The sequence below is a fragment of the Gavialis gangeticus genome, unplaced genomic scaffold (genome assembly GCF_001723915.1).
Source record: "Gavialis gangeticus isolate Ggan-Ray unplaced genomic scaffold, GavGan_comp1, whole genome shotgun sequence".
NCBI lineage: Eukaryota > Metazoa > Chordata > Crocodylia > Gavialidae > Gavialis > Gavialis gangeticus.
In genome coordinates, this window is record NW_017729001.1 from 12245298 (window position 1) to 12268268 (window position 22971).

Genomic DNA, 22971 nt, shown 5'->3' on the forward strand with positions numbered 1-22971 from the left:
GGCCCCTAGCTCCCTCTGGTTGCCCTAGCAACCGGCACCTGGATAGTTATCCCAGCTCTACCAGTAGCAGGCACCTTAATGCCCTGCTACAGTGTGCAAAGTGGCTTATACAAACCGAAATATTTTAGTCTAACAATACATGAGTGGTATTGAACATCAAGTCTCAAGTGCACTTTCATTCCAGTGAATGGTGTTCAGATTTGTTTCATGGATGTAACATTGCTGTTCTCTTTTTTTCACTGTTCTGAGGATATTAAACACCATGTGTATGTGAATGCATATAAAATATCAAAAGAGCCAGCATCACCCCCAGTCATTTTGCTCCATAATACAACAATTCAGACTAGGCTATTTGCAAACCTTTTACTGATGACACTTTTATTGTGTGTTCAAATTGTCCAGCTAGGGACTGACAGCCATAGCTTCTCCAGTAAAGTAGCTCATTGGAGTGCCGCATGAGAGGGGCAGTCTCTAAGCTAATCAGGTGCTAAAATATGGGGACCTTTGTAGATTAAAACCAAGACCTTAGATGCCCCATTGATGTATTTGTTGAACCTCCTGCTTAAAGATACTTGAATATTCAAAAGGTTCATTGTGAACTGAAACACTTCAGAGAAGGTGGTAGCAGGAAAGTTATTTTAAGTCAGAAATATAACCTTTGGGGAAAGGAGACTAAACAGGAAATCGCAGATATGGTCCCAGTTTGTACGTTATGATGACACCGCAGTCTGTTCCGCTGTTGGTGCTGTGGGTGGATTTCTGAGCAATTCCCATTGTCATGGACATTCTAATTCCTTTGTTAACTCCCACTCATGCTAATCAGAGTTACACATACACATGCTTTCATGCAAGTTCCCACACATTAGGGAGAGAATTGATTCAAGCCTTTATGCAGGTGATGCCTCCAATCTCTGTTGGAACAGCCATAGTGTTTCCTCCTCTGATGAAAAAGCCATGTTTATGGTGAGTTTTCAGCTACCACTAGCAGCATAGCTGCACCAGTACTAATGCTCTGGTTTATTAGACACCGCTTATGCTGGTCTGATGGAATTTACCTTAGGGTGGCTTGTCTTAATTGGGAACCGAAGTGACCTGCACTGTTGTCAGTCATGTGTGCGCAAGGGAGTCTCACTAATGCATTTGCTTTCGTAGGTAAAACCTCAGTATGGACAAGGCCTTAGCTGTCTGTGGTCTTATATTGTGCTTGCTTTGTACACTGTAGTTCATTTCACTTGAAATAAGTGTTCCTTCCTTCTGTATCTGAACGTTTGTTTCTGACTGAAAGCTCATATTACAGATTGATCAGAAATAGTTAAGTGATCTGTGTAGATTCAAGTGCAATTTTTTTTTTCTTAAAATCAGAACTCTTTCTGATGCTTATTAGAGTGAAAATGTCTTTTAGCTCCCCTCATAAGGCAGAGCAGTCATGTTTTAGGCTATGTTTACCCTTAGATGCTTCTCCCACGATAGCTGTAATGGCCAACGATGTGAAAAGCCTTCACTTCTGCCCAGAGTCATTGTCAGGTGAAGACTGTAGTACAGACACATTATATCAATGCTTTCTGAAAACATTTTATCTGTTTTACTGGTTAGCTTGTTTTTGCTCATGGGGATGTCTGTACTCTAATAGCATAAGGTGCAGCCTTGCCCATTGTAAGGGCATTCCCGTTTCAAGAGCTGCACTTGTATATCATCCCAGCAATTGCTAAGCTGGTAAAGCCTGCCTAGTGTTGAGATGGTTCTGTGAACTATAGTGCCACTCTGTTTCTGCGAATCCATGTGGAAAGTGCTCTGCGTGAGCTAAGAGCGTGTGCAGCCTTTACCTAAAAGTGTCTTTGTGCAAAGGCTAAACATTGAGGCTAAGTAGTTGTATTACTAGCAGGACCTTAGAGAAGATGCTGAGTAAATGTTAAGACTGCTGGTACTATATGTAGCCTTGAGAGCAAAAACTTATTTCCAGGGCTGTTGGTGCTAAGTGTACCAAAGGAAATCCATGAACATATTCATTAGGTGGCAGTACTATGCGTGTAGAAGAAAGCTGGTAATAAATTAAGGGGTCCCTGCTATTTTACATGTTGTGGGGGAAAGCACCCTTCTCTTCCTCCCAGAACAGTCTTTAGCCAGTCTAGCCAGGATGTTGTGAAAAAAAGCTTTATGGTTTTCCTCACCTTTATTTTAGGACATTGGGGGAGCAGCAAGCAGCAATGCTTGCTGGGAAGAGCTCTGCACAACCTACTGAGAGTGGGAGCATTGCCATCACACCCACCTACATGGACAGCCCTCGCAAGGTAAACTCTCTCTCATCCTGTCCTTTGTTGCTAATTCCAGAAGAAAATCTCTCAAATAAGGGAAAAGCTTTTCAAATCAATTTCCTCAGACCTGTGATGTCATGTTTTTTTAAGCCATCTGTGTGTTGCGGCTGCGCTTCACCCGAGATGTCCTTATACCCCCTCATCTAAATGCATAAAGAGATGCAGAGGCCCAAACATCTCCATTTGGCTCTATTGGCTGTTGCAACAAGGAAGAATCCCAGCTCTGTGTGCCTGCTTCTCAGTACACTCTTACTTGCGAGTTACCCTTATTCCCCTGCAGGTAGTGGTCTTGATTTTTATTTTAGTCAGGTTCTGGTTTCAAGTTAGGAAACAACCTATTTTCCTGTAGGGGCTCAAGCAAAGTGGCAGGAACCAAGGCACAGGTAATGTGCGACTCCAGTGTCGGTTCAAATCTGAAGGTGCAGCCAACAGCTTAAGAAGAGTCTCTATGGTGTCTCAGGACCAACTGTTAAGAGTGTGCTGGTGGTACTCTAAAACTGCAGAGGGGAAGTGGGGCAGAGGGGTAGCAGGAGGCTGCTGTTGGTCTGACTCTGACCCTGACCTGGGCTCAGGGCCAGAGTCAGAGCTGCAACAGCTGCCTGTCCTGCCCCCCCCCCAGCAAATATAAAACTAAGGACTTTTTACCCCAAGCTTATTGGAGGATGACACCTCATCTTATATTCATGTAGATATGGTAGTTCAAGAACTCTGCTCTTATTGCAAAGAAACCTCTATTTGCATTGGGAACTTGTAGATTCTTTCTCTACTGAAAAAGGGGGAAGGGATGGGACTTTCTATAAATGAAGAGAGTTAAGTTCGTCTGAAGACCTTTGGACCCTAATTTTTGCTTTAAGAACTCATAGCTGAACTGCCCAGTAGCCTATACTTCCATACATTGCTCTTCCTCAGTTAAAACCCACACTTTTAGCACCAGTAACACTGCTGAGGATTTCACGAAGGGCAAGGGGGAGGCACCATGCACAACATATGGAAGAAGGAAAAACTTGGCTCTCTGTCAGCATATTCTGTTTACTGAACTGGTACCACATTTTGTTACAGACTGCAGAGTATATCTTGTTCTCTACACAAATGCTATTGGCTATAACTGAAAAACTAGGTTAAAACTTGGTCCAAAGGGCAGCTTTAATGTAGAATCTAAATGAGCATATCTGCTTTTGGCAGAGCTTGGACACTTCAGTAATGAGTACTTTTAAAAAGGTTTTATTTGTAAGTGTTTCCAAGGTAATGGCTTATATTTAAATGGAAGATTCCAGATGCTGTTGAACCTCATTAACCAACATCAAACTCACTGAATCTTTGGGTAGAATAGACCTTAGCCTACTAGGACACACAGGCTTATGCATCACAAATGACCTAGGGCTCAGTCCTTCACTTGGCATGTAAGATATCCCTATTGCTACTCTGGAAATCCACAACCCACATGCTGACTGACACTACTACGGCTGTGTGTTATGTCATGCAGAGCAAGATCATCTGTCAAGAGGCCATTCAGCTCTGGAGTTTGGTGCATTCTGAGGCAGGACTGCATTAATGGCCCCATACTTTTTCCTGGCTTCAGAGCACCTGACCAATCAAGTTGGTAGGCAGTTCACATACTGCCACAAACAGTTTAAGATGAGAAGCTAACTGGGTACACAGCCTAATTGGGCAAACACAGCTATTTGTAAAGTTTCTTGCTCTAGCTTTGGCCTTTGTAGGCTGCCGGACCCTCTAGGCCGTCAGATATGTAATCACAGCATGGAGTCTCTGGAAACATAAGTCTTCTGCGTATATATCCTCAGCTTAGTGACTGCAAACCAATAGATGGTTTTGCCTAAAGAAGCCTATCAAAACGAGAGAGGGAGAGAGAGAATCTAGTGAAATCCATTACCCCATCATATATGGCAGGACTTGCCACAAATCCTTGAATAGTAGCAGGGAGACATTGGTACCGCATATGAGTAGGAGGGGAATGCAGAATGGGGAGGGTCTTTTTAATTGTTTGTGTTTTGAAATTGGTGACATAACATGTCCACAGTGAATTTTTCTCTATCCCTCATACCATAATAGAATTTGCAGCTGAGAAGAGAATACATCCTGAAAGGAGTTTCTCGCCACTCCCTTTTGTCATTTGAGTGACTAATGAGAGAGAACCAGGATGATTTCTTAAAGTTGCCATTGCATCCTGCTGTTCTGGAGGTTATGAATCATTTCACAGCCTTTGCAGTTCCATGAAATGAAAACCAGTACACTTGTAATCTTGAATGTTTCTCCCTGCAAGGAAAGGCTGTGCTCTAAGCTGGCCCCTAATCATACTGTGATGCTCTGTAATGAGTACCTGGGACATGTCTGCTAAGGAGAGAGAGAGACAGAAAGAACTGATGCTCTGCATTCTGATATGCCTGCTTTTCTGGGTTCGTTTGGGTTCCTAACTCCTCTGATGCCTTCCTCCCTGTGGTGATTGCGCACTGGCACAATGCTTTCTTTTGCTTTTCTTCCAATCCTTGTTCCTGTCGCTGCTGCCACCACTGCTCCTACTTCTCCTGATGCCTTCAGGATGGGGCCTTCTTTATGGAGTTTGTTCGCAGCCCACGCACAGCTTCAGCCTTCTATCCACAGGTCAGTTTGGCATTGGCTCTTACCATTGCTGGTATGTGGACTTGCACAATATTGTGCCCTTGAACTTAAATCTGGGGGTGTTAAGCATGGGCTAGCTCCCAGTTATACTCATTGATTTCCAGTGAGGACAGTACTGTTAGTGATTCACTACAGTAAAAGGAGAGTAATCAATATAAAAAAGATTGATTGGTGGTGAATGCACTGGTTTCTTTTCACAACTATCTATACTTATATTGTGTTTTAGATATTGTTGTACCCTGCATTGTTTTTCTTAGCAAGCCTCTTGCCAAATACTGAAATCAATCATATTTTCAATAAGTTCCTGTTTTTTACCACCTCTCATTAAATCAAGGTAGCAATGGCCCATATTTATCTAATTCTCAGCCAAGTTTCTCCTGCAGAATCTGTCGTCTTAACTGATGCTGTGGAGATTGAGGTGTGACCTTAGGCTTCTTAAGTGACCGAGGGCTGGAAACATTGTATAATTTACCTTTATCCTCTCAGGTAGTAATGGCAGATGTAGTTTATATGCTCCTTGGTACCCCCACCTAAGGTTGGTTATAGGATAGTGTATTCTTGGCGTGTGCTAGCCCAAACCAGCTCTAGGGAGGGGTAGGATTTGGCTGTAGCTTCAATATGGAGCATCTGCCACTTTCTGGCTGTGGAGAAAGAACACCGTTTGTAGTATGTGAGAACTTAGTTGGTGGGAGTGAGAAATGTGACATAGGATAACAGGGCCCCGTAGTCTAGTTGTCCTCCTCCTTCAGGCTGCCTGCCTTGGCCAGCTGTGTGCCTTCAGACAGGCCTGTACCTTGGAATCACAAAGGCAAATCAGCCCTAATTTTATACCTATTTCAGTTTGTCTCTGCTATTTCACATGCCTCCCTCACACTTCTGTAATGTAGCTTTTACATAATGTGCATTTCCTAAGCCATACATGTTAATGACAGATGGTAATTACAGCCTGTCTTTTGCTGAATCTTTCAGCATTCCTCTTCTTTCTGAAAAGGTTTTTTGTTAATTTTTGCTAACTATTCAGTGTGCCATGGAATAGTACAAGTGTTCTCGTGGGAGGAAAGCGTTCTGTAGTCTTGCTCAGTGACGTAGCTGTGGGCGACTGCCAATCAGTCCCTTGATACTACCTTAAGAAATCAAAGGAAGATGGTTTTGAGAGAGAGAGGTCTCTTCATATTAAGAAACCTGAACTCCCTGCGGTGAATTCATGTACTCCAGTCTTGGAGTAAGAGGTGGAGGAGGGGTTTACTTGTGCTTTTTTGGGTTTTGTTCCCTAATCATTTCCCACTTCCTTTTAGTGACTAGTGTTTCTCTTCTGTCAGCCATGTGTCTGTGTGGTGGCACTTCCTTGTAAATCTCAATGCTTTTGAATTTGAAAATACCAGGATGTGACAAGTACCATTACCTGACCAACAGTTCTTTCAGTGATGCTGATCTGGGCCAATTCGGGATACTATAACTCATTCTGGAGTTGTCAGTGGTGGTGCCCCAAACAGGACTAGATTTGCCTTTTGCATGTGTGCATGGTTGTCTGAAGTATTGCTCATCAGTGAAAGGAACATGAGGTACGGGGCTGTTGAGAGGACTAGCAGATATGCAAGAAGGACTGTGGTGTGAATTGTGTAACAATGTTATGTCATGTTCTCTGCAGGTGTCTGTAGATCAAACAGCTCCTGCTACCTTAGATGGCAGCACAGGCCAATCAGCTGAGAGGGGCAGCGCCCAGGCCCTAGGAAGTTCCCAGAGTATAGGAGACCAAGGATATGCTACAACTGGTTCAGCCGAGAACAGGTGAGAAAAGCACAGCAGTTCTGCAGTGATGTTTGTTCACTGCAGTCTGCTTTCTGGTAAGATGGGGCTATTTAGCACAAACAGCATCAGACAGCATACGTGATTTGTTGTACTACGATTGTCAGCCCTGCAAGGTGCTTGTCACATGCAGACCTTGTTCCAGGACTTTCAGATGCAGAATGCTCTCTTTGGATAATCATCCTAAAAACAGCCCCAGTCTTTGTTCTCCAAGCCTGAATAGACCTGGAGCCCTGTCTTCCCCTTTCCCTAAAAGAGTCTCATCCTTCCACAGTGAATCTTTGAGATCCATTAGCAGAACACTGCGAGGAAGCTGTGGTTTGAATAAACATGGAAATCAGTGTCTTTTCTCCTTGCAGGAAAAAAATGGTACCATAGGATAAAAGTGGGTTGATGGCATCCTACTGTGCGGGGAAGCAGTGTTAAAAATAAATTGTTTGCACCTGTTTCTCAGGTTTGTTTATTATGCAAGTCAAAAACATGCCAGCTTTAAAAATGCATGCTCTCCGTTCCACCTGCACTTCAGCATATCGAAAAGATTTGTGCAGTATGAATACAGCTGGCTCAGGAATATGCTTATAGCTTAGAAAAGAATTAGCCCAAGGCCTTAACATATGCTTCTTTATATGACTGACAGGGATAGAGAGGGAACAGCCATTATTGGGAAGAGAAGGGGCAGCAATTCTGTTTTAGCAACTACTTCGGTTATAAAACACACTTTCATTACATTACTTTTCAGCTCCCAGCAGTGTTCTGTGAACTCACTAACTTCTTCATCCACTCTGATTGAAATTCTTGAAGCCATGAAGCATCCCACGTAAGTTCTGAATCAAAACTGGACTGGGGCTTTGGGGAAAGACCTTAGGAGTAAAGGATGAATGCTCAATATAGCAGTTATAGTCCACCGTCAGGGCTGTCCCTGGGGGGGATGAATCGGGGCGACCACCTTGGGCCCCATGCTTTGGGGGGGCCCCATGGAGCCAGACAGAGCAGCAGCAGCGCGGAGCTGGGTGAAGCGGTGGCTGTGTCCAGTCGCTTGCTACTGCCCCCCACCCCCCGGCGAACACCACAGCAGCTTCTTCACGTCCAGGGCCTGTGGGATCAGAGAGGGGGTGGGGCCCTGCATGGGCTGATTTGTCCTGGGCCCTGCACCCTGCTCAGGTTGCCTCTGTCCATGCTAGAATGGCTTTTCTTTAGCAGTCTTTGTGGTATTCATTTCCAGCCTCTCCCAGCAGTTGTGCCTAGAAATCAGGGTACAAATGACTGTGTAGATTTCAATTACTATGGTCCCAGCCTTACTGAAGTAGTTTGAGGGAGTAACCTAGGAATACTCCCCTGTGTAAAAGTTAAGCTTCTGCTTTTTTAAACTTCTTTGTTTCCCTCTTTGGGCTCCAGTACAGGGATACAGCTGCTGTCTGAACAGAAAGGCCTCTCCCCATACTCCTTCATCAGTGCTGAAGTCGTCCATTGGCTTGTGAACAATGTGGAAGGAGTGCAGACTCAGGCAATGGCTATTGATATCATGCAGGTAAGTGGACTGACCAAAGGAGCAGAGGCAGTGCCAGAAATATCCTATTCACTGGGGAAGGCATAAACCTTGGGGAAGCTGCAGTGTAAATTTCTCTCTATTCCCGCTCTTGTCTAGCATTGTGTAGTAATAGTAGCAGGGGGAACATGACCTTCTATCAGCAGAATTCTGTACTCCCTCACAATGCAGAGCGTTAGCTTGCAATAGAGGCTGCGGCTACATTAGCATTCAATTTGCAACTCATCCAATTGCCCTTTGATACAAGCTAGGTAAAATATTTTCCTGCAGACTTAATTCTGGATATTCTGTTACTGAACAGCTTGCCAACATGCAGCAGAGGTTGCATTATTTTCCTTGCTAATGGGACAGGTTAAAAGTTATACTGTGCCCTGGCTCATGGGGACCACAAGCTCTGATTTAATTAAAAGTGTAGGTCACTGTGATAGGATTGCATTTTGTTGCACCAACTACTTTTGATACTACAGGTGTGTGGTGAAAATGATGATTGTAAGATATATGCATACGTAAGTTGTGCAGTGGCCTTTTCTCTACCAAGGGGAAGACGAGAAATAATGGGCACAAACTGATAGAAAATTGCTTCACGCTGTACATAAGGAAAAACTTCTTTACAAGTTAAGTGCCAAGGGTTTGGAACAGGCTCCCCGAGAGGTGGTAGAGTTATCCACCCTGGCAATCTTCAAAAAGTGGCTTGACGCCCACCTTGTTGGGGTTATCTGACCCCAGCAGTCTGTCCTGCCCAAGTGCAGGGGGACTGGACCTGATGATCTTGTAAGGTCCCTTCCAGCCCCTAACATCTATGAATGTATGAATGTGGTAGGGGTAGTCTTTGAGGCTTAGAAATGCTCTAGAATTCTCTTCCCTTCCTTTGATTCCAGAGCAGCAAGCAGAGAGGATCTTAACACTTCTGATTTCTGAAACCACATCCTAGCTATTGCAGCTTTCTTAAAACCCATGTGTAAGAAAGGCATCTAAATAAGAGGGCAGCATTCTTAAACTTCAACTGAAGTACAGCAGAGGAATACTAATCTGGACAGGAAAGGGAGGGAACTAAAATGACAAAAGGGCATTTCATCTAGGAGGTAAAGATTTGGGTGGATTCTTATTCACCACTAGTCTGCTAAACATGCAAAATGTCATGTTGCATCTCCCATATTTGCAGGCCAGGTGACATGTACATTGAATCTCTGCAAGGGAAGATCCATTTTTCTAATGTCTTATTCCTCTCTGAGCCCCCTTCACACTGTTGAAAAAGTATGTTTTCTTTTGTGTTTGACTTCTTAGAAAATGCTGGATGAGCAGTTGATTGTCCATGCTTCTGGAGAGGCCTTGCGCACCTTCATCTATGGGTTTTATTTTTACAAGATTGTCGTTGATAAGGACCCAGACAGAGGTCAGATTCTCATGTTCCTACAGAACTAAAAGCAATAGTTTGTCCCATTGCTGTTGGCACAGACACTTAGCATTGCCAGTTATGTTGTAGGTGTTGCAGCAGAAGTGCATCCTTGGAAGGAAGTTGAAAGAGTTGTGAGGAGTAGCCATAAATGAAGATCATTGTGGGTTAATTTCTAGGGGATTCCAAAGAGAGATCCCTAGACCTCATACACTGAATAAAAAAAAAAAAGTGAATTTTAGGGACAGATGTAATCTGATGCTTCTGTCCTCCCTCTTTTGAAAAGCTTCTCCTTCAATTGCTGGCGGATAGTTAGGTTTGATCAAAGAACAGGTGTGAGATCTTTGTGTTCTCTCAGTCTAGGCCAGGAGCAGGTAAAATACGGCCCGTGGCCTGGATTCGGCCTGCCAGGCGATTCTGCCCGGCCTGCGGGGCCCCTAAAAATTTAGAAAATGACTTATTATCTGCCTGTGGCTGCCTGTCGAAGATGGGAAGGCGCCAGCAGCAGGAAGACCCAGGAGGAGCTGGCGGCAGCACCAAGGCCTGCCTAGCCCTGCCCCACCCAAAGTCCCCAGCCAGAAGTTTCTGCCTAGCAGAGGCGTCTGGCCTGGCAGCCATGGGGCTATTCCCCACCTCCCTCCATCTGAGAGTGGAAACTCGGATAAGAATGGGCGGGGGGTTTCTGACTGCGTGGCCTGGACTGCAGGACGCAGAAGGAGCCAGCCGAGAACTGTGGAGGCCTGGCTGGGTGGGTCTGGCTCCTGCTACATCCTGCACGCCTGACCATACAGCTGTGAACCGCAAGGTGTTGGAGCAGCAGGTGCAGGGAAAGCAGTGGTGATGGGGAGAGGGTTGGGGGCAAGCAGCAGTGAGCGGGTGGGCAAGAGCATGGGGACCCGGGGCCAGGGCCAGTGGCAGCAGGAGCCAGCTGGGTACCGGAGGGGCTGAGCTGGCTCCTGCTGCATCCTGCAGTCCTGGCTATGCAGCTGGGAACTGCGAGCTGCCAGAGCAGCGAGTGGGAGCAGGGGAGTGGTGGCGGCAGGTGGGAAAAAGGAGAAGCGGCAGGGGAAGGGCAGCAGCGGCAGGCAGCATGGTGAGGAAGTGGCAGTGGACGGGCAGAAGCACAGGGCCTGTGCTGGTGCCCAGGGTGGGGAGGCAGGAATGTGGAGCCCAGGCTGGCAAGGGCTCTATGGCACCAGGCTGGCTCTGTCTTCCCTTCTTGCCTGTGTCCCGGCCACATGCAGTCGTGGGGCTCACCGGGACCACGCACCTCTGGGGGTCTCCGCCTGCCATGGGCCACAAGCACTGAGGCCTTGCTGCCTGCTGCTGCCGGTGGTAGCAGGGGCTGTGCACAATGAGGGAGGGGGGCGTGTGTTGGGGGCAGGGGGCTCTTTGTAGGTGGTGTACCACATGTATCCCCCCCCCTTGCATCGCCATACACGCACCCACATCCCCTATACACACCCCACCCCTCCTCATACACCCAAGCCACCCTCCTTCTCCGCACATGCCACAATCCCCTCAACACACGCATTCAGTCCCCGACAAACCCCATGCCCACACACACACCCACAGCCACCCACCTCCCCCAACAAACCCCACACACATTCAAACACACACCCACACCCTCCTCCACATACATATAACCCCACACACACACCCCCACAGCCCCCCCACACCCCTCCATACCCCACTACAATGTACACAAGTAAGACTTCATTTTAAGCTATTATGCAATCACCTCTATGTACACTATGCAAACACAACCAGGACAAAAATATTTTTTGAATTCAAATTAACATATGGTGCGTGATTTTTAATTTAGGGGTTTTTTGGGTGCCAAGATGGGGAACCCCCTGACCAGAATGAGTACATCCAGGGGTAAGGGGAGGGACTTCTGGTGGCAAAGGTCAGGGGTTAGGGGGCAGGACTTCTGGTTCCAAGATGGCGACCAGGGGGCGGGGTACCTGTCAAGGGGTGTGGCTACCCTTGCGGCCCTTGACAGCTTGCCAAAACTTGTTAAGCTGCCCTCCAGCCAAAATAATTGCCTGCCCCTGGTCTAAGCTATAGAAATGCCAGAAGGTAATGGTAACTGTGTGTCAAGAGGACCTTGTTCCTGGCTGTTTAGTCCTTCCCTTTTGCCTTCATCCAGTAGGTATGCAGCAGCCTCCCATGTGGCACACAGCAGCAATGGATGACTTCTCTGCCTTCCAGAGGAAATGGTTTGAGGTGGCATTTGTGGCAGAAGAACTCTTGCACTCAGAAATCCCAGCATTCCTCCTACCTTGGCTTCCCAGCCGTCCAGCCTCCTATGCAAGTAGGCACAGTTCCTTTAGCCGCAGTTTCGGAGGACGGAGCCAGGCAGCTGCACTATTAGGTAGATGCACAACACAGGTGACATCTGGGGAAGTACAAGGGGATAGTTTGAAGGGGGAGAATGGCCAACCCAAGGGTATGATCTCACGTGGACCAGTAGCAAAGTCTCATCTCATACTGGCCTTACGTGTGTCATGCAGATGGTCTTGTTCTCATGTCTCCAGGCTGTGTTTCACTGGCTGTGAGGGACAATCTGTGCTTGTTCTTATCTGAAGGCAATAAAAACATGAAATATTTCCACCATCCCCCAGAGCTGGAGGAAGAGGTGATACGGACCTCCTGTCTCCTTGTTGAATCGAGGTCTCTTTAGTTCTTGCTATGCACAAAGTGATGACAATAACAGCAGGAGATCTCCACTTAACAGGTCTAATGTCCCTGAACAACTGCGCTCATTGGCAAGAGTCCTGCTGTTACCCGTCTTGGTAACATGGGACGTATGTGATGTACCAGTTGGGAATATTACTAATACTAGTCGAGGCTGCCATTTTAATAACCAGAGAGAGCCTCTGGGCTCTGGTATGAACTAATAAGGAAACTAAAGTGAATTGACATGGTACGGGGCAGGGACTTGCTTTGGCATGGTGGATGTGGGGGAGCTACAGTATTCATATGCCAGCCACTACCCTCTGTTAAGTGAAAGCTGAACTAGCTCTATTTCATTCAGGTTCAGTTGTCCATATTTAGCTTTCACTTTTCAACGTTTGTGTGAAAGTTACCATGAGTCATCTGCTTTGTGATAGACCCTAGTTCCCTGTTAACTTGCTTCTATTTGATTATCTGTTCCCTCACAGCTTGCAAAAGTTCCCACCAGTGAAAGAGCCAGGTTTTGAATAGAGAACCTCAGGACATGTAGTTAAGGGGATGACGTTGCATATCTTTCTCAAAACCTCCTTGCACTTCTTATTGGAGTGCCAGGAAAACCAAACTGTGCCTTTTCTGCCACTACCAGCCAGTGAAATGCATCGGCTGTATGTCTTTCTGTGTGCTTTGTTGTCTTCTCATTTATTTCCAGGCCAGCTTGAGTCACTTGCTCCTGCCATATTCTGTATCTCCCCTGTAAAACATGCCAGAGGAATCCTTGCTTTTGGACTGTAACTTCAGGCTTATAAGATGCATCTGAAACTCCGTTATCAATTAAGAATAACAAAGAAAATCTGCAGTGGTGTTTTGTTACATATTTGACATCTCTGACAAGAAGCAATAAGCTGTTGTCTTATGTTGTAGCTGCATCTTTTAAACCTAAAGGTATGGTGATTTGTGCATCTCTGAAAGCCTTGTTTGAAGAGGAACAGCACAAGAAACTAAAAAAGGGGAGATCGGGGGAAGGCTGTAAACTGAAAGATTCATTTAATGTGTGTCTAGCCAAGATGGGCAGCAGTTTTTTTTCTTTCTGTCTCCCCATCTTTACCATGTGATTAAAGCTATTATTTTGGCCTGCACCCAGCCTTTTAACCATAACTGTTGGGTTAAATTAACCTGAGCTCAGGCTGCCATGAAGGCAATGTGAGGCCCCCAGGGCATGGCCTGGCCTCTGTCACCATCTCGCTGTGTAGTCTTGATAAATCATTTTCTTCCTCTGCATCTGTTTTCCCCCCCTGTAAAATGGGGATAATTATTCCTTAACCAGCTTGGTTTTCCTTGATTGACAAGCAACTCAGTCATGTTGTCCATTATGGTTTGTTCAAAAGGATGATGGAATTTTCTTGCAGAAAACAGTATGGCATTTCTTTTCAGAGAGGAGGAAGGTTCTGTGCCACTTCTGTGCTGTTCCTCATTTTAAACATTCCAAAAATGTCACCAGCATATCCTGAGGCAGGAAGCTTTACTAAACCAGATGACATCCGGTCCACGTGACTTCATTGGTTCCCCTCTTGCCTTTGGTTGGCTGTGTTTTTGATTTCTTCCCCCTTCCCCCACCTTCCCTAAGTGTCAGCCTGTGATGTGAAAACAGCATGCAAGTGTTGGGAGCTCTGGAACAAGCTCTATGTACCCCCAAATCCATATCCTTGTCCACTTCCCTGTGACTTGCCCAGTGATCATTCCCTTTCCCTTCCCTATGGAAATCCAATCTGTGATGTACCTAATCATGTTCCTTTTGATTTATAGCAATGCATGCACTAGCACTTGTAGCCATGTACATAGTGTAGTCCATGGTTGGAGAATAACCTGTCTGCTCCTCTCCGGTGTTCATAATGTCATTAGTTAAATAATCAGTGATACAAGACACAATTGGGAACCAGGTGAGTTCTCTGAAAATCAGGCAAGTGCATATAAAGAGTCTTGTTTACAAAAGAGCATCTGAGTGATGTTCTCCAAGTTGGTCCCAAACGCCTGTTTTTATTAGCATTTCTGTCATGTTCTTTTGTCAAGCTATAGTAATAGCAGTAGCACAGTAATCCAGCATCACGGAGAACCATCTCCAGCCAAATTATAGTAGAAGCAAAGGTGGGAATTCTTTGTCTATTTTGGAGACAGACTTCAAACCTCAGTTGGGTCCATTGGGATGCTGAAGTTAGATGCATGCACTGCACCTTCCCTCTAAGAAAACCACAGAATGATTAATGCACCACAGTTCAAAATGCACAGATCGGGAAATGCTAAAGTGAGGGTTCCTGCAGTAGTATTATGGCCCTAATGTACATCTTCAGCATTTTATGTTTAGCATTTAACAGTATGGAGGTGTATTAAACTCCATGTAATCAGAAATGCAAGAAGCAGCAGTGTAATTATGGGGCAGGACACTGGACCTGGGAGTCAAGAGACCTGAGTACTATTCCTGGCTTCGCCATCAATCTGTTGTGTGACCTTAGACAAAGTCCTTTCCATTCCATCTTTGTTTCCCCTCCCAATCTATTTAGACTGAAATCTGTTTGAGGCAAGGATTGGTATTTGCAGTGTGCTAGTGGAGTGCCTCAAACAAGGAGTCATTAATTTTGATTGGGGATCTCTAAGCACTACTACAGTGCTAATAACAGGATAGAAAACGCTGTCAGTGCAATAATCAAGAGAGAACATTGCTGCAGGGACCTGAACTTTTAGATTTTCTTGCCTTTTTAACAATGGAAAGATGTGCAGCTTTAACTGTGCAATAATGCCAGGTGGCTTTTTGGGGTTGGGGAGATGCATTTAATTCCTGATTTATTTTTGCTTTTGTAAACCATGAAATACTTCTCTCCTGATCTGAAACCATGTACTGTTGTGACCTTCTACAGAGACATCTGAACAGCATTAGAATTGATTTGGAGTGCATTACTGGGTGTATTTTAGATTTCTGCCTTCTCCTTTTTCCCACATTGTAGTGTTCTTTGTCTGGTACTGCTAAATTGTGGCTTAGGTCCATTTTCAATGAGTAGGTCCTGGGACTGACTCATGCTCTAGGTCAGAGTGTGGCCTTTTGCCTCAGTTTAGATGTCACTTAACTGTTGATAATGTTTCAGGAGGGAAGAAGCCCTCAGGTGGGTGGAAATTTTTTCTTCCGTTTGTTCTCGTTATCTAGACCAGCCTGTGTTGTGTTGACAAGGAAGTGCAAAAGGGGAAACCAACCCATGCCAGAACGCTCATAGTCTGACTTTTTTCCTTTCCTTCTCTTCTGGATACATGTATTTTTAACCCTCCTACTGACTCCCACCTGTGTAGCTGCTACAGTGCCTGAACAACGCACAGTGACACTGGATGTCGATGTGAATAACCGCACTGACCGCTTGGAGTGGTGCAGCTGTTATTACCATGGCAATTTCTCCTTGAATGCTGCCTTCGAGATCAAATTACATTGGATGGCAGTGACAGCAGCAGTCCTTTTTGAGATGGTAAGGGCTCTTGTGGCCTGGATGGCCAAAGAGTTGTCGGGTTGCCTTGACATGCATGTCCCCTACTTGGTGGAGCAGGGTAAAACAATAAATATGAAGCTAATGGGAAGTGCGTATGCTAGTAGAAGATGCTGTGAAGTGATATTGGCATTTATTTTGATGGGCAGTTTTGCTCAGTACTTTTATTATAGCGTATGTGTGCTTCTGTGAGGAGCTCTGTCACTTCTAGGTGTAATTGCATGTGTGTGTGTGTTGAGTGTGAATCATTCTACTTGAGAAGTAGCAGTCTCCTGCTTCTGAGGGGTTAAATTTACCTTGTGTACCCATTCACAAGACCTGTGCTTCATGTAAGTCCAGTTGGAGTAGCACATAGGCCTCATGCTGGTTCTCTGCACAGGAGTAAATCTCAACCCTTGTGTCTTGGATTTTTAAAGTGGAAATAAGTTAAATATTTTTTATGGAGATTTATATGCAGGCTGCCTGTTGTCCCAGTCCAGCCACAAGTCTGTTCAGTGCTAGGACTAAAAAATGCAAGAAAAATATCTCTATATTTGTTTAATTTTTTCTTTACATTTTTAATGTGGCAGCTTCTATGTGAAGGCTGGCACTTATAAATTCTAAGCTGTTTAACATGTGGCCTATTAGCACTAGTCAAATATGTCCCCCTCCACTGAAAGTTTTGTTCATATCTCTCCAGTTAAGCAGCAGTGTTTAGCCATTCAGAATAAGTGAGCTGGATCAGTTTCTGGAGAATGTCCCATTTAAAACACTTTCTGATTTATGTTAATGTTAGAGTGATGTTGTGGCCATGTTGGTCCAGAAATTATACAAGAGGCAAGCATATTTGGGGTGTGTTGTCTTTAATTCAACTAGTTGCCTGGTTAGGATAGAATTAGACAAGACTTTGAATGCAAGACATTTAAATTCTGCAATCTTGTGCTGCTTTGCTTACGAAGATGATTGCATGCTCAGGATGCAAGGCAAGCAAAGCCCCTGATGGCTGAGCACAGCTGATTTATTCTTGGCGAGACAACTTGCTCCTCTGCACATAAGTACTCTTCTTCATGTGTCTATTGCTGAAACCCTTTCAGGTTCAGGGTTGGCATCGGAAAGCCACATCCTGTGGCTTCTTGCTGGTTCCAGTCCTAGAGGGTCCATTTGCATTGCCCAGTTACCTGTATGGAGACCCACTCCGAGCACAGCTGTTCATCCCACTTAATGTTAGCTGCTTGCTAAAGGAGGGCAGTGAACATCTGTTTGACGGTAAGAAGTGTTCCTCTGCTTCTCTTGGGTAACTTCCTACAGATACAGCTCTCACTGAACTGCACAGCTGGCATAAAGGAAATCCACCTGCCATTCTCCCACTGGCTGGATAAGATGCCAGCTATTGCATTTCCTCACTTCCACTGTCAAGAGCACAGCCCCTTTAGCACATGGAGGAAAGCTCTGTAACACGGGCAGTAAGTAGTGCCATTGCACTGGCTTGTCACCAAGAAGTGCATTGACAGGGAGGGTTGTGTGCTGCTCATTCTCCTGTGTTGCTGTACTAGATGCCCCCAGAAAAACTGTATCAAGTTGCTAATTATGTCATTTTGTAAAACTACCAAAGCCCATTCTGGCTACAGTTCCTGTCTCACTTGTTAGCCATCCTGCATTTGTATCCTGCACCTGTTCATATCTCCCCTTCTCTGAAGTTACACTGGGTAGACTTTCATGATTGGCATCCTCTTTTTTGTTGCCATGGTTACCTCAGGATAAGAGAGTTTGCACATGAGATTAAGGGCTAGAAACTGCAGTCAGTTCTTTTTTGTGCAGCATGACCTCTCCCTTCCCAACGACACTATTGCAATAAGCCTCAGTTGGGAGGCGTCCTCAGAGATCAGAGCCCAGTCATTCCCAGCACAGAGGTGCTTAGTACAGATGGTGCAGACAGACGACCTGAAAAGGGACACTGATTTACAATTTAAAAAAAAGACAATTCTATTGTTTTCATTAACACTCTCCCCAGAGTCTGGCTGTACAGGTCGAATGGGTGATAAGTCTTCTGAGTGCTATAGGGCATGGGTAGCTCCATTGACTCTCTGCATAGGTTGTTTTCAGGGCTGAGGCGTTCACTGATGGTCATAATCATTTTTGCCTTGACTTTCCTTCCCTTAATTAATGTATATTTTGTATTTGGGGTTAACAGATTCTCAGAGAGGGGGTGGTTGACCTTAGATGCACCCCACTCTGCAACCCAGCCAAAAAAAATTAAAGTTGTAAGTGTACCCAGAATGGGCATCACAAGCATGTAAGCTTGTACTCTGATGGTCACAGGGACTATAAAAACCACAGCACCCTCCTTCACACCACGTGTGTTCCTTCCCTATTCCTCAGTGTTTCCAAAACCCAATCTAAGAGTTGATAGATGGATTAATTAGTGGTATCTTTAAAAATGCCTCATTAATAGTCTGTTGGGCATTGAGTGAAATTGCTGGAAGCAAAAACAGATTATAGGAGGAGACTTAAAGGGATAGGGGAAGTACACAGGAGCCCTCATGGCTTAGTAAAAACTAAATGGTTCTAGGTAACTTTTGCCTGATTCTCATTTCAGGTTTTGAACCTGAAACTTACTGGGATCGCATGCATCTACTCCAGGAGGCAATTGCATACAGGTATGTTCAGAGCAAGGTGAGTAAGAGTTAAATCCATCCTCAGATAGGGTGATGGTGAGAGTGTGGTTGTACAGATGGATACTGGAGCTTTCAGGCAGTACTGTCAAGGCTGAGACCCTGGCTATGTGCCATCTGCTTCCATTAAGTCCTCTGAGAAAGATACTTGGTTAATTAGAATGTCTTCTGATGTTTGTGTGTGGGAGGCAGTGTAGATGAAGTACATTTGGATGAAGTATGTTTGGCTTGAGATGTGGGAGGAATGCTTCACCTGATCTGGATGTGACGAGTGATTGATAATGACAGTGACAGGGATATGAGACCTAGAGAGGAGGCTGGGAACAAGTTGAGAAGGAACTCCTGGAATTCTTCTGAACTCTCCTTTGTGTGAGAAGGATTTATCTACCCTCTGTACAGTCCTTGGCTGCCAGTATGTTTCACAATGCTGCTCTTGGGCTCTTTTTCATTGTGCAGAATCTGGATTTTGGATCTGTCTAACATGAGAACGTTTTCATCAGACTAAAATGTGTAGAGCAGTGTTCTCAACCTTTCTAGGGTCAGGGCGCCCCTCCACAACTCTTCTTTTCAATGTGGCGGCATCACCAGTTGAGAGCCATTGTTGATGTTGCCTCAACTTACTTCAGTGCTTTTCAGCCAGGTACTGCTGCCTCCAGGTGAAGCTGTCCCAGGCACCTGCTGCATAGCTGGACTGGGAAGGGCTGCAGCACATGCCTGTCCTTCTGTATGGAGGTTCTCTGATAACCCTAAAGCAGCAAGACAGTGGGCTTATGCAAGCAGCCCTTCCTAATCTGACCCTGCATGGCATCTCCTGGAAACAAAGGCACGCAGGCAGGTGGAACTGTCCTGTGCTTCTCTGTTTCTGGGAGGGTGCTGAATGGGGGTGTTGAGGATGGAAGGTTTGCAACACAAACCAACTCTCCTGTCTGCTTTAGGGTTATTAGAGAGCGCAAATGGAGGAGGAGTGCATACGAGTGTTAAAGCCCTGTGCATGTGGCAGTTTTACCTGGCTGTTGTGGCACCCCTCAAGGAGGTCTCAGTACTTCAGGGTGCTGTGGCAGTCTGGTTGAGAACTACTGCTGTAGAGGGATGAGCATTCGTAGAGCAGTCCTGGCAGGGTGGCTGGAAGGTTCCTGTGCAGTACTGTCCAGTCTGTACAAGCAATCCTTAAGGCTTGAAACAGCCTTAGGAAATTCTCTGTTCTGTAGTCTCTCCTAATATGTATACAAGGGGTAGGCAACCCCTGGCACATGTGCCAGAGTGTGGCACGTAAAGGCATTTTGCTTGGCACTTGCACCTTGGGGAGGGGGCCGGGGCTGTACTGTCACAACAAGGATCGGCCCCTTGTAGCTCCCCAGTTGTCTGTGCCTGGCATGCCAACATCTTACAAGTTGAGGTTGCAGGTGTTTTTGGCACTCTGTCCAAAAACATTGTCAACCTCTGGTATGTACAATGGGGGCCTTTTAACACAGACTACTGGGTAGCACCCTAAACTGGTCCATTGGTTCCCCTGTTCCATGCACCAACTTTGTGTTCCAAAACCTGCACCCAGCGCTCAAGGTCAGATGTGGTTTTTCACTTTCTGCCCACTTGCTTTCAGTGATGTTTAGTGGTGGTGTAAGTGAGCATTGGGAAGTTCCTTCTTTCAGTGGAGTAACTATGGGGGCATAGTTCTCCTTCTGCCTTCTTTTCCCTCGTATGCACTCTTCCCCTATGCTTGTAACTTCACTCCTTAATGCTTGTTTCCTCAGATTTGGATTTGTGCAGGATAAATACTCAGCCTCTGCATTCAACTTCCCAGCTGAGAACAAGCCCCAATACATCCATGTCACGGGTAAGTAATACTTGGCAGGCAGTGAGGTCATGGAGATTATAGACAGGCAAGGGAACCATTTTGCTCTCCTAGTTTGTGTTCTCAATCAGTGGCACTGATCTTCATAATGTTACCAATCAGCTATAAAAAAGCTGTCTCAGCTAGGGCAAGCGTACACAAGACAGTGGAGAGACAAATAATAACCTCAGATAAGCACAGGACTTCAGTAATTTTTGTCACTAGTGAAAAACATGAGGTTGAACAGGAAACTTTTAAGTAGTTCCTGAAACTTTTATATCCAGGAGACGCTGAAAAATAAACCAAAGTTCTGAGCGTACCTTGAGCAGGTAGTCTCATCTCAAAGATCACAACTTCAGGGAAAAATTCTCTTCTTCCTCCTCCTTCCTCTCCCCTCCCTCCACACACTGATGGGGACACCCTAACTGAAAAATTTAGGAGTCCACACACACTCCCTACTGACCTTCACTAATTGTGATGATGTATTGGTGCTATTTAATTAAGCTTCATGCATCGTTTCTTGGCCTCTTGAAGACTCAGGACAAGCATTGTGGCTTCTTAACCTGGCAGGCGACATACCATCTACCTGTATCCATGAAGGCAGTTTTCCTGAACTGCACCGCAAGAGAACTGCTCTTCTGGCGTGGTTCAGTATCTGCCGAGGTGCAGCAGCTTTAAGCCCAGTTTGTGGAAATGGGAGTCTCCTCCCTAGTTTGCTCTGAGGCCCTTATGGCTAAGGGCCAGCAAAACTCAGGGGCATCTGAACTCCAAGCGTCCGGGCTTCAGCCTGCAAGTAGGGTGCTTGCCAAAGGATTTGGAAACATCTGAAGCCCCAGGTGTGGGTGGAGGATGTTTGCCGGTAGTAGGGCCACTTATGGTTCTGGACTCGGGTATGGATTTAGTTTGGACTAATTTAGCCTTGGATACAAATTTAAAAAAAAAAGTTATATCACAGTGGAATAACTTAATGCTATTGGGAGTTTTGCTGAGGCTTGGGCAGGGAGGCAGCAGGAAAGCTGAGTTACTGATGGCCCTTAGTTGGAGATTGCTCTGAAGTTAGAAAGAATGAGACAGAAACAACAACTTTTCTTCCCTCACTCCCAATGCAAAAGGCTCTGCTCTCAAAATATGGAAGTTGTTTCCCCCCCAGGGAATAAAGAGCCTCTAGGGAGAACTTGTCCTTGCAGGTGTCTGGGCAAAGCAAAGTTCTCCTTTACCTGGGCCAGGTCACAGATTTAAACCCCTGCCTGTTTCCCACAGGGACCGTGTTTCTGCAGCTGCCTTACTCCAAGCGGAAATTCTCTGGGCAGCAGCGACGGCGGCGCAACTCCACCAGCTCAGCCAACCAGAACATGTTCTGTGAGGAGCGCGTAGGATACAACTGGGCCTACAATAGCATGCTGACCAAAACATGGAGGTCCAGCGCCACTGGGGATGAGAAGTTCGCTGATCGGTTGCTGAAGGACTTCACGGACTTCTGTTGGAACAAAGACAACCGGCTTGTCCAGTTCTGGACAGACTGTCTAGATAAGATGCATGCTAGTGCACCCTGAGACCAGAGTGTGCCCGTAAGAGAAAAGTAATGGCTTGGTCAAGTGGTAAAGAGCTAGATGCAGAGAAGCCGGAAAGCGCTTCTATTAGGATGAAGTAATGCTGAAACCCAGAGGGGCCTGACTAGTATTTGCTGTTGATATTCAACAGATGATTGGGCTCTTGGGAGAGTAAGTTGGGATCTTGTCTCTTCAATATTCATCAGCTGGAGAGAGTCCCTCTTGCTTCAAGTAGGTGCAGCTCCTGCTTCACAAAACTCCAGCTAAATGGAGCAGAGGCAAACACTATGGGAGCACCGGTCATTTGAAGCAAGCGTCACAGGGAAGGGTTGTGATCCACGTTTGCTCTGTGAAAATGATTAGGGACTGTAAGTCTGCGGTATTCCTGGCAAAACCCTGCCCTTGTCCTCTTTGGTGTGAACATAGTTGTGTGCATATGTAAGATAAAATGTACAGTACGCTTATGCTCTGTGTTTATACATGTAAATATATTAAATGAAAATGCAGAAAGTCAAAAGTGAAATGCTCTGCCCGAAGCCCAGGGTCTACAGAAGCAGACATGAGGGATCCTTGCCCGAAGGAATGTGTCTCTTATGACCAGCCTTGCCTCTGCACAGGTCATGGTTATGTCCAGTTTGCCCTGAATCGGGCGCTGTGTCCTTCAGACTTCCAGGATTTGCTGTCCTAAGCTCTGAAGCCTGAGAAAGGTACCTTGTTGCTCTAAGAGCAAGGAGCTAGTGATTGCCCCTTAGCTGCAGGCCACCATTCATGTTCACGGAGAAATCAGAACAGCACAACTTAAGGTGCACCGGCTGAACATGATGCGGGGCAGCATTTGATAGCCGGGGCTGGGGTTTAGGTGGCTGCTCCCCCGTGGGGCCCTGGTCCTGTTTGAGGAGGCAAGACGGGCTCTGCTGGGCTGAATCCATCTGCACCTCCCGCAGCGAGGAGCTGAGCTCTGGTCCCCTGGGGTGGGGGGAGTCCCGCAGGCTCCCGTGAGCTCTCGGGCGGACTGCAGGCGGGAGGAGCGGAGCGCGAGCGGCGG

General features: G+C 45.9%; 1 protein-coding gene across 10 annotated transcripts in view; it reads left to right on the forward strand.

The window, feature by feature from the left end:
- The window catches only part of DEPDC5 (DEP domain containing 5), a 106249-nt gene extending 83857 nt beyond the window's left edge, over window positions 1-22392 (forward strand). For 4 of the 10 annotated variants that reach the window (XM_019506840.1, XM_019506844.1, XM_019506841.1 and 1 more), the window contains exons 33-44: window positions 2180-2288; window positions 4869-4931; window positions 6598-6737; window positions 7495-7572; window positions 8151-8283; window positions 9586-9694; window positions 11847-12071; window positions 15707-15876; window positions 16968-17139; window positions 18470-18530; window positions 20297-20379; window positions 21637-22392. In XM_019506840.1, coding sequence (XP_019362385.1) covers window positions 2180-2288; window positions 4869-4931; window positions 6598-6737; window positions 7495-7572; window positions 8151-8283; window positions 9586-9694; window positions 11847-12071; window positions 15707-15876; window positions 16968-17139; window positions 18470-18530; window positions 20297-20379; window positions 21637-21929 — 1636 coding nt within the window. In that variant the 3' untranslated portion in view covers window positions 21930-22392. The remainder of the gene's footprint in view (window positions 1-2179; window positions 2289-4868; window positions 4932-6597; window positions 6738-7494; window positions 7573-8150; window positions 8284-9585; window positions 9695-11846; window positions 12072-15706; window positions 15877-16967; window positions 17140-18469; window positions 18531-20296; window positions 20380-21636) is intronic. The other 6 variants (XM_019506847.1, XM_019506848.1, XM_019506850.1 and 3 more) reach the window with 3 other exon arrangements.
- Window positions 22393-22971: the final 579 nt, after the last annotated feature.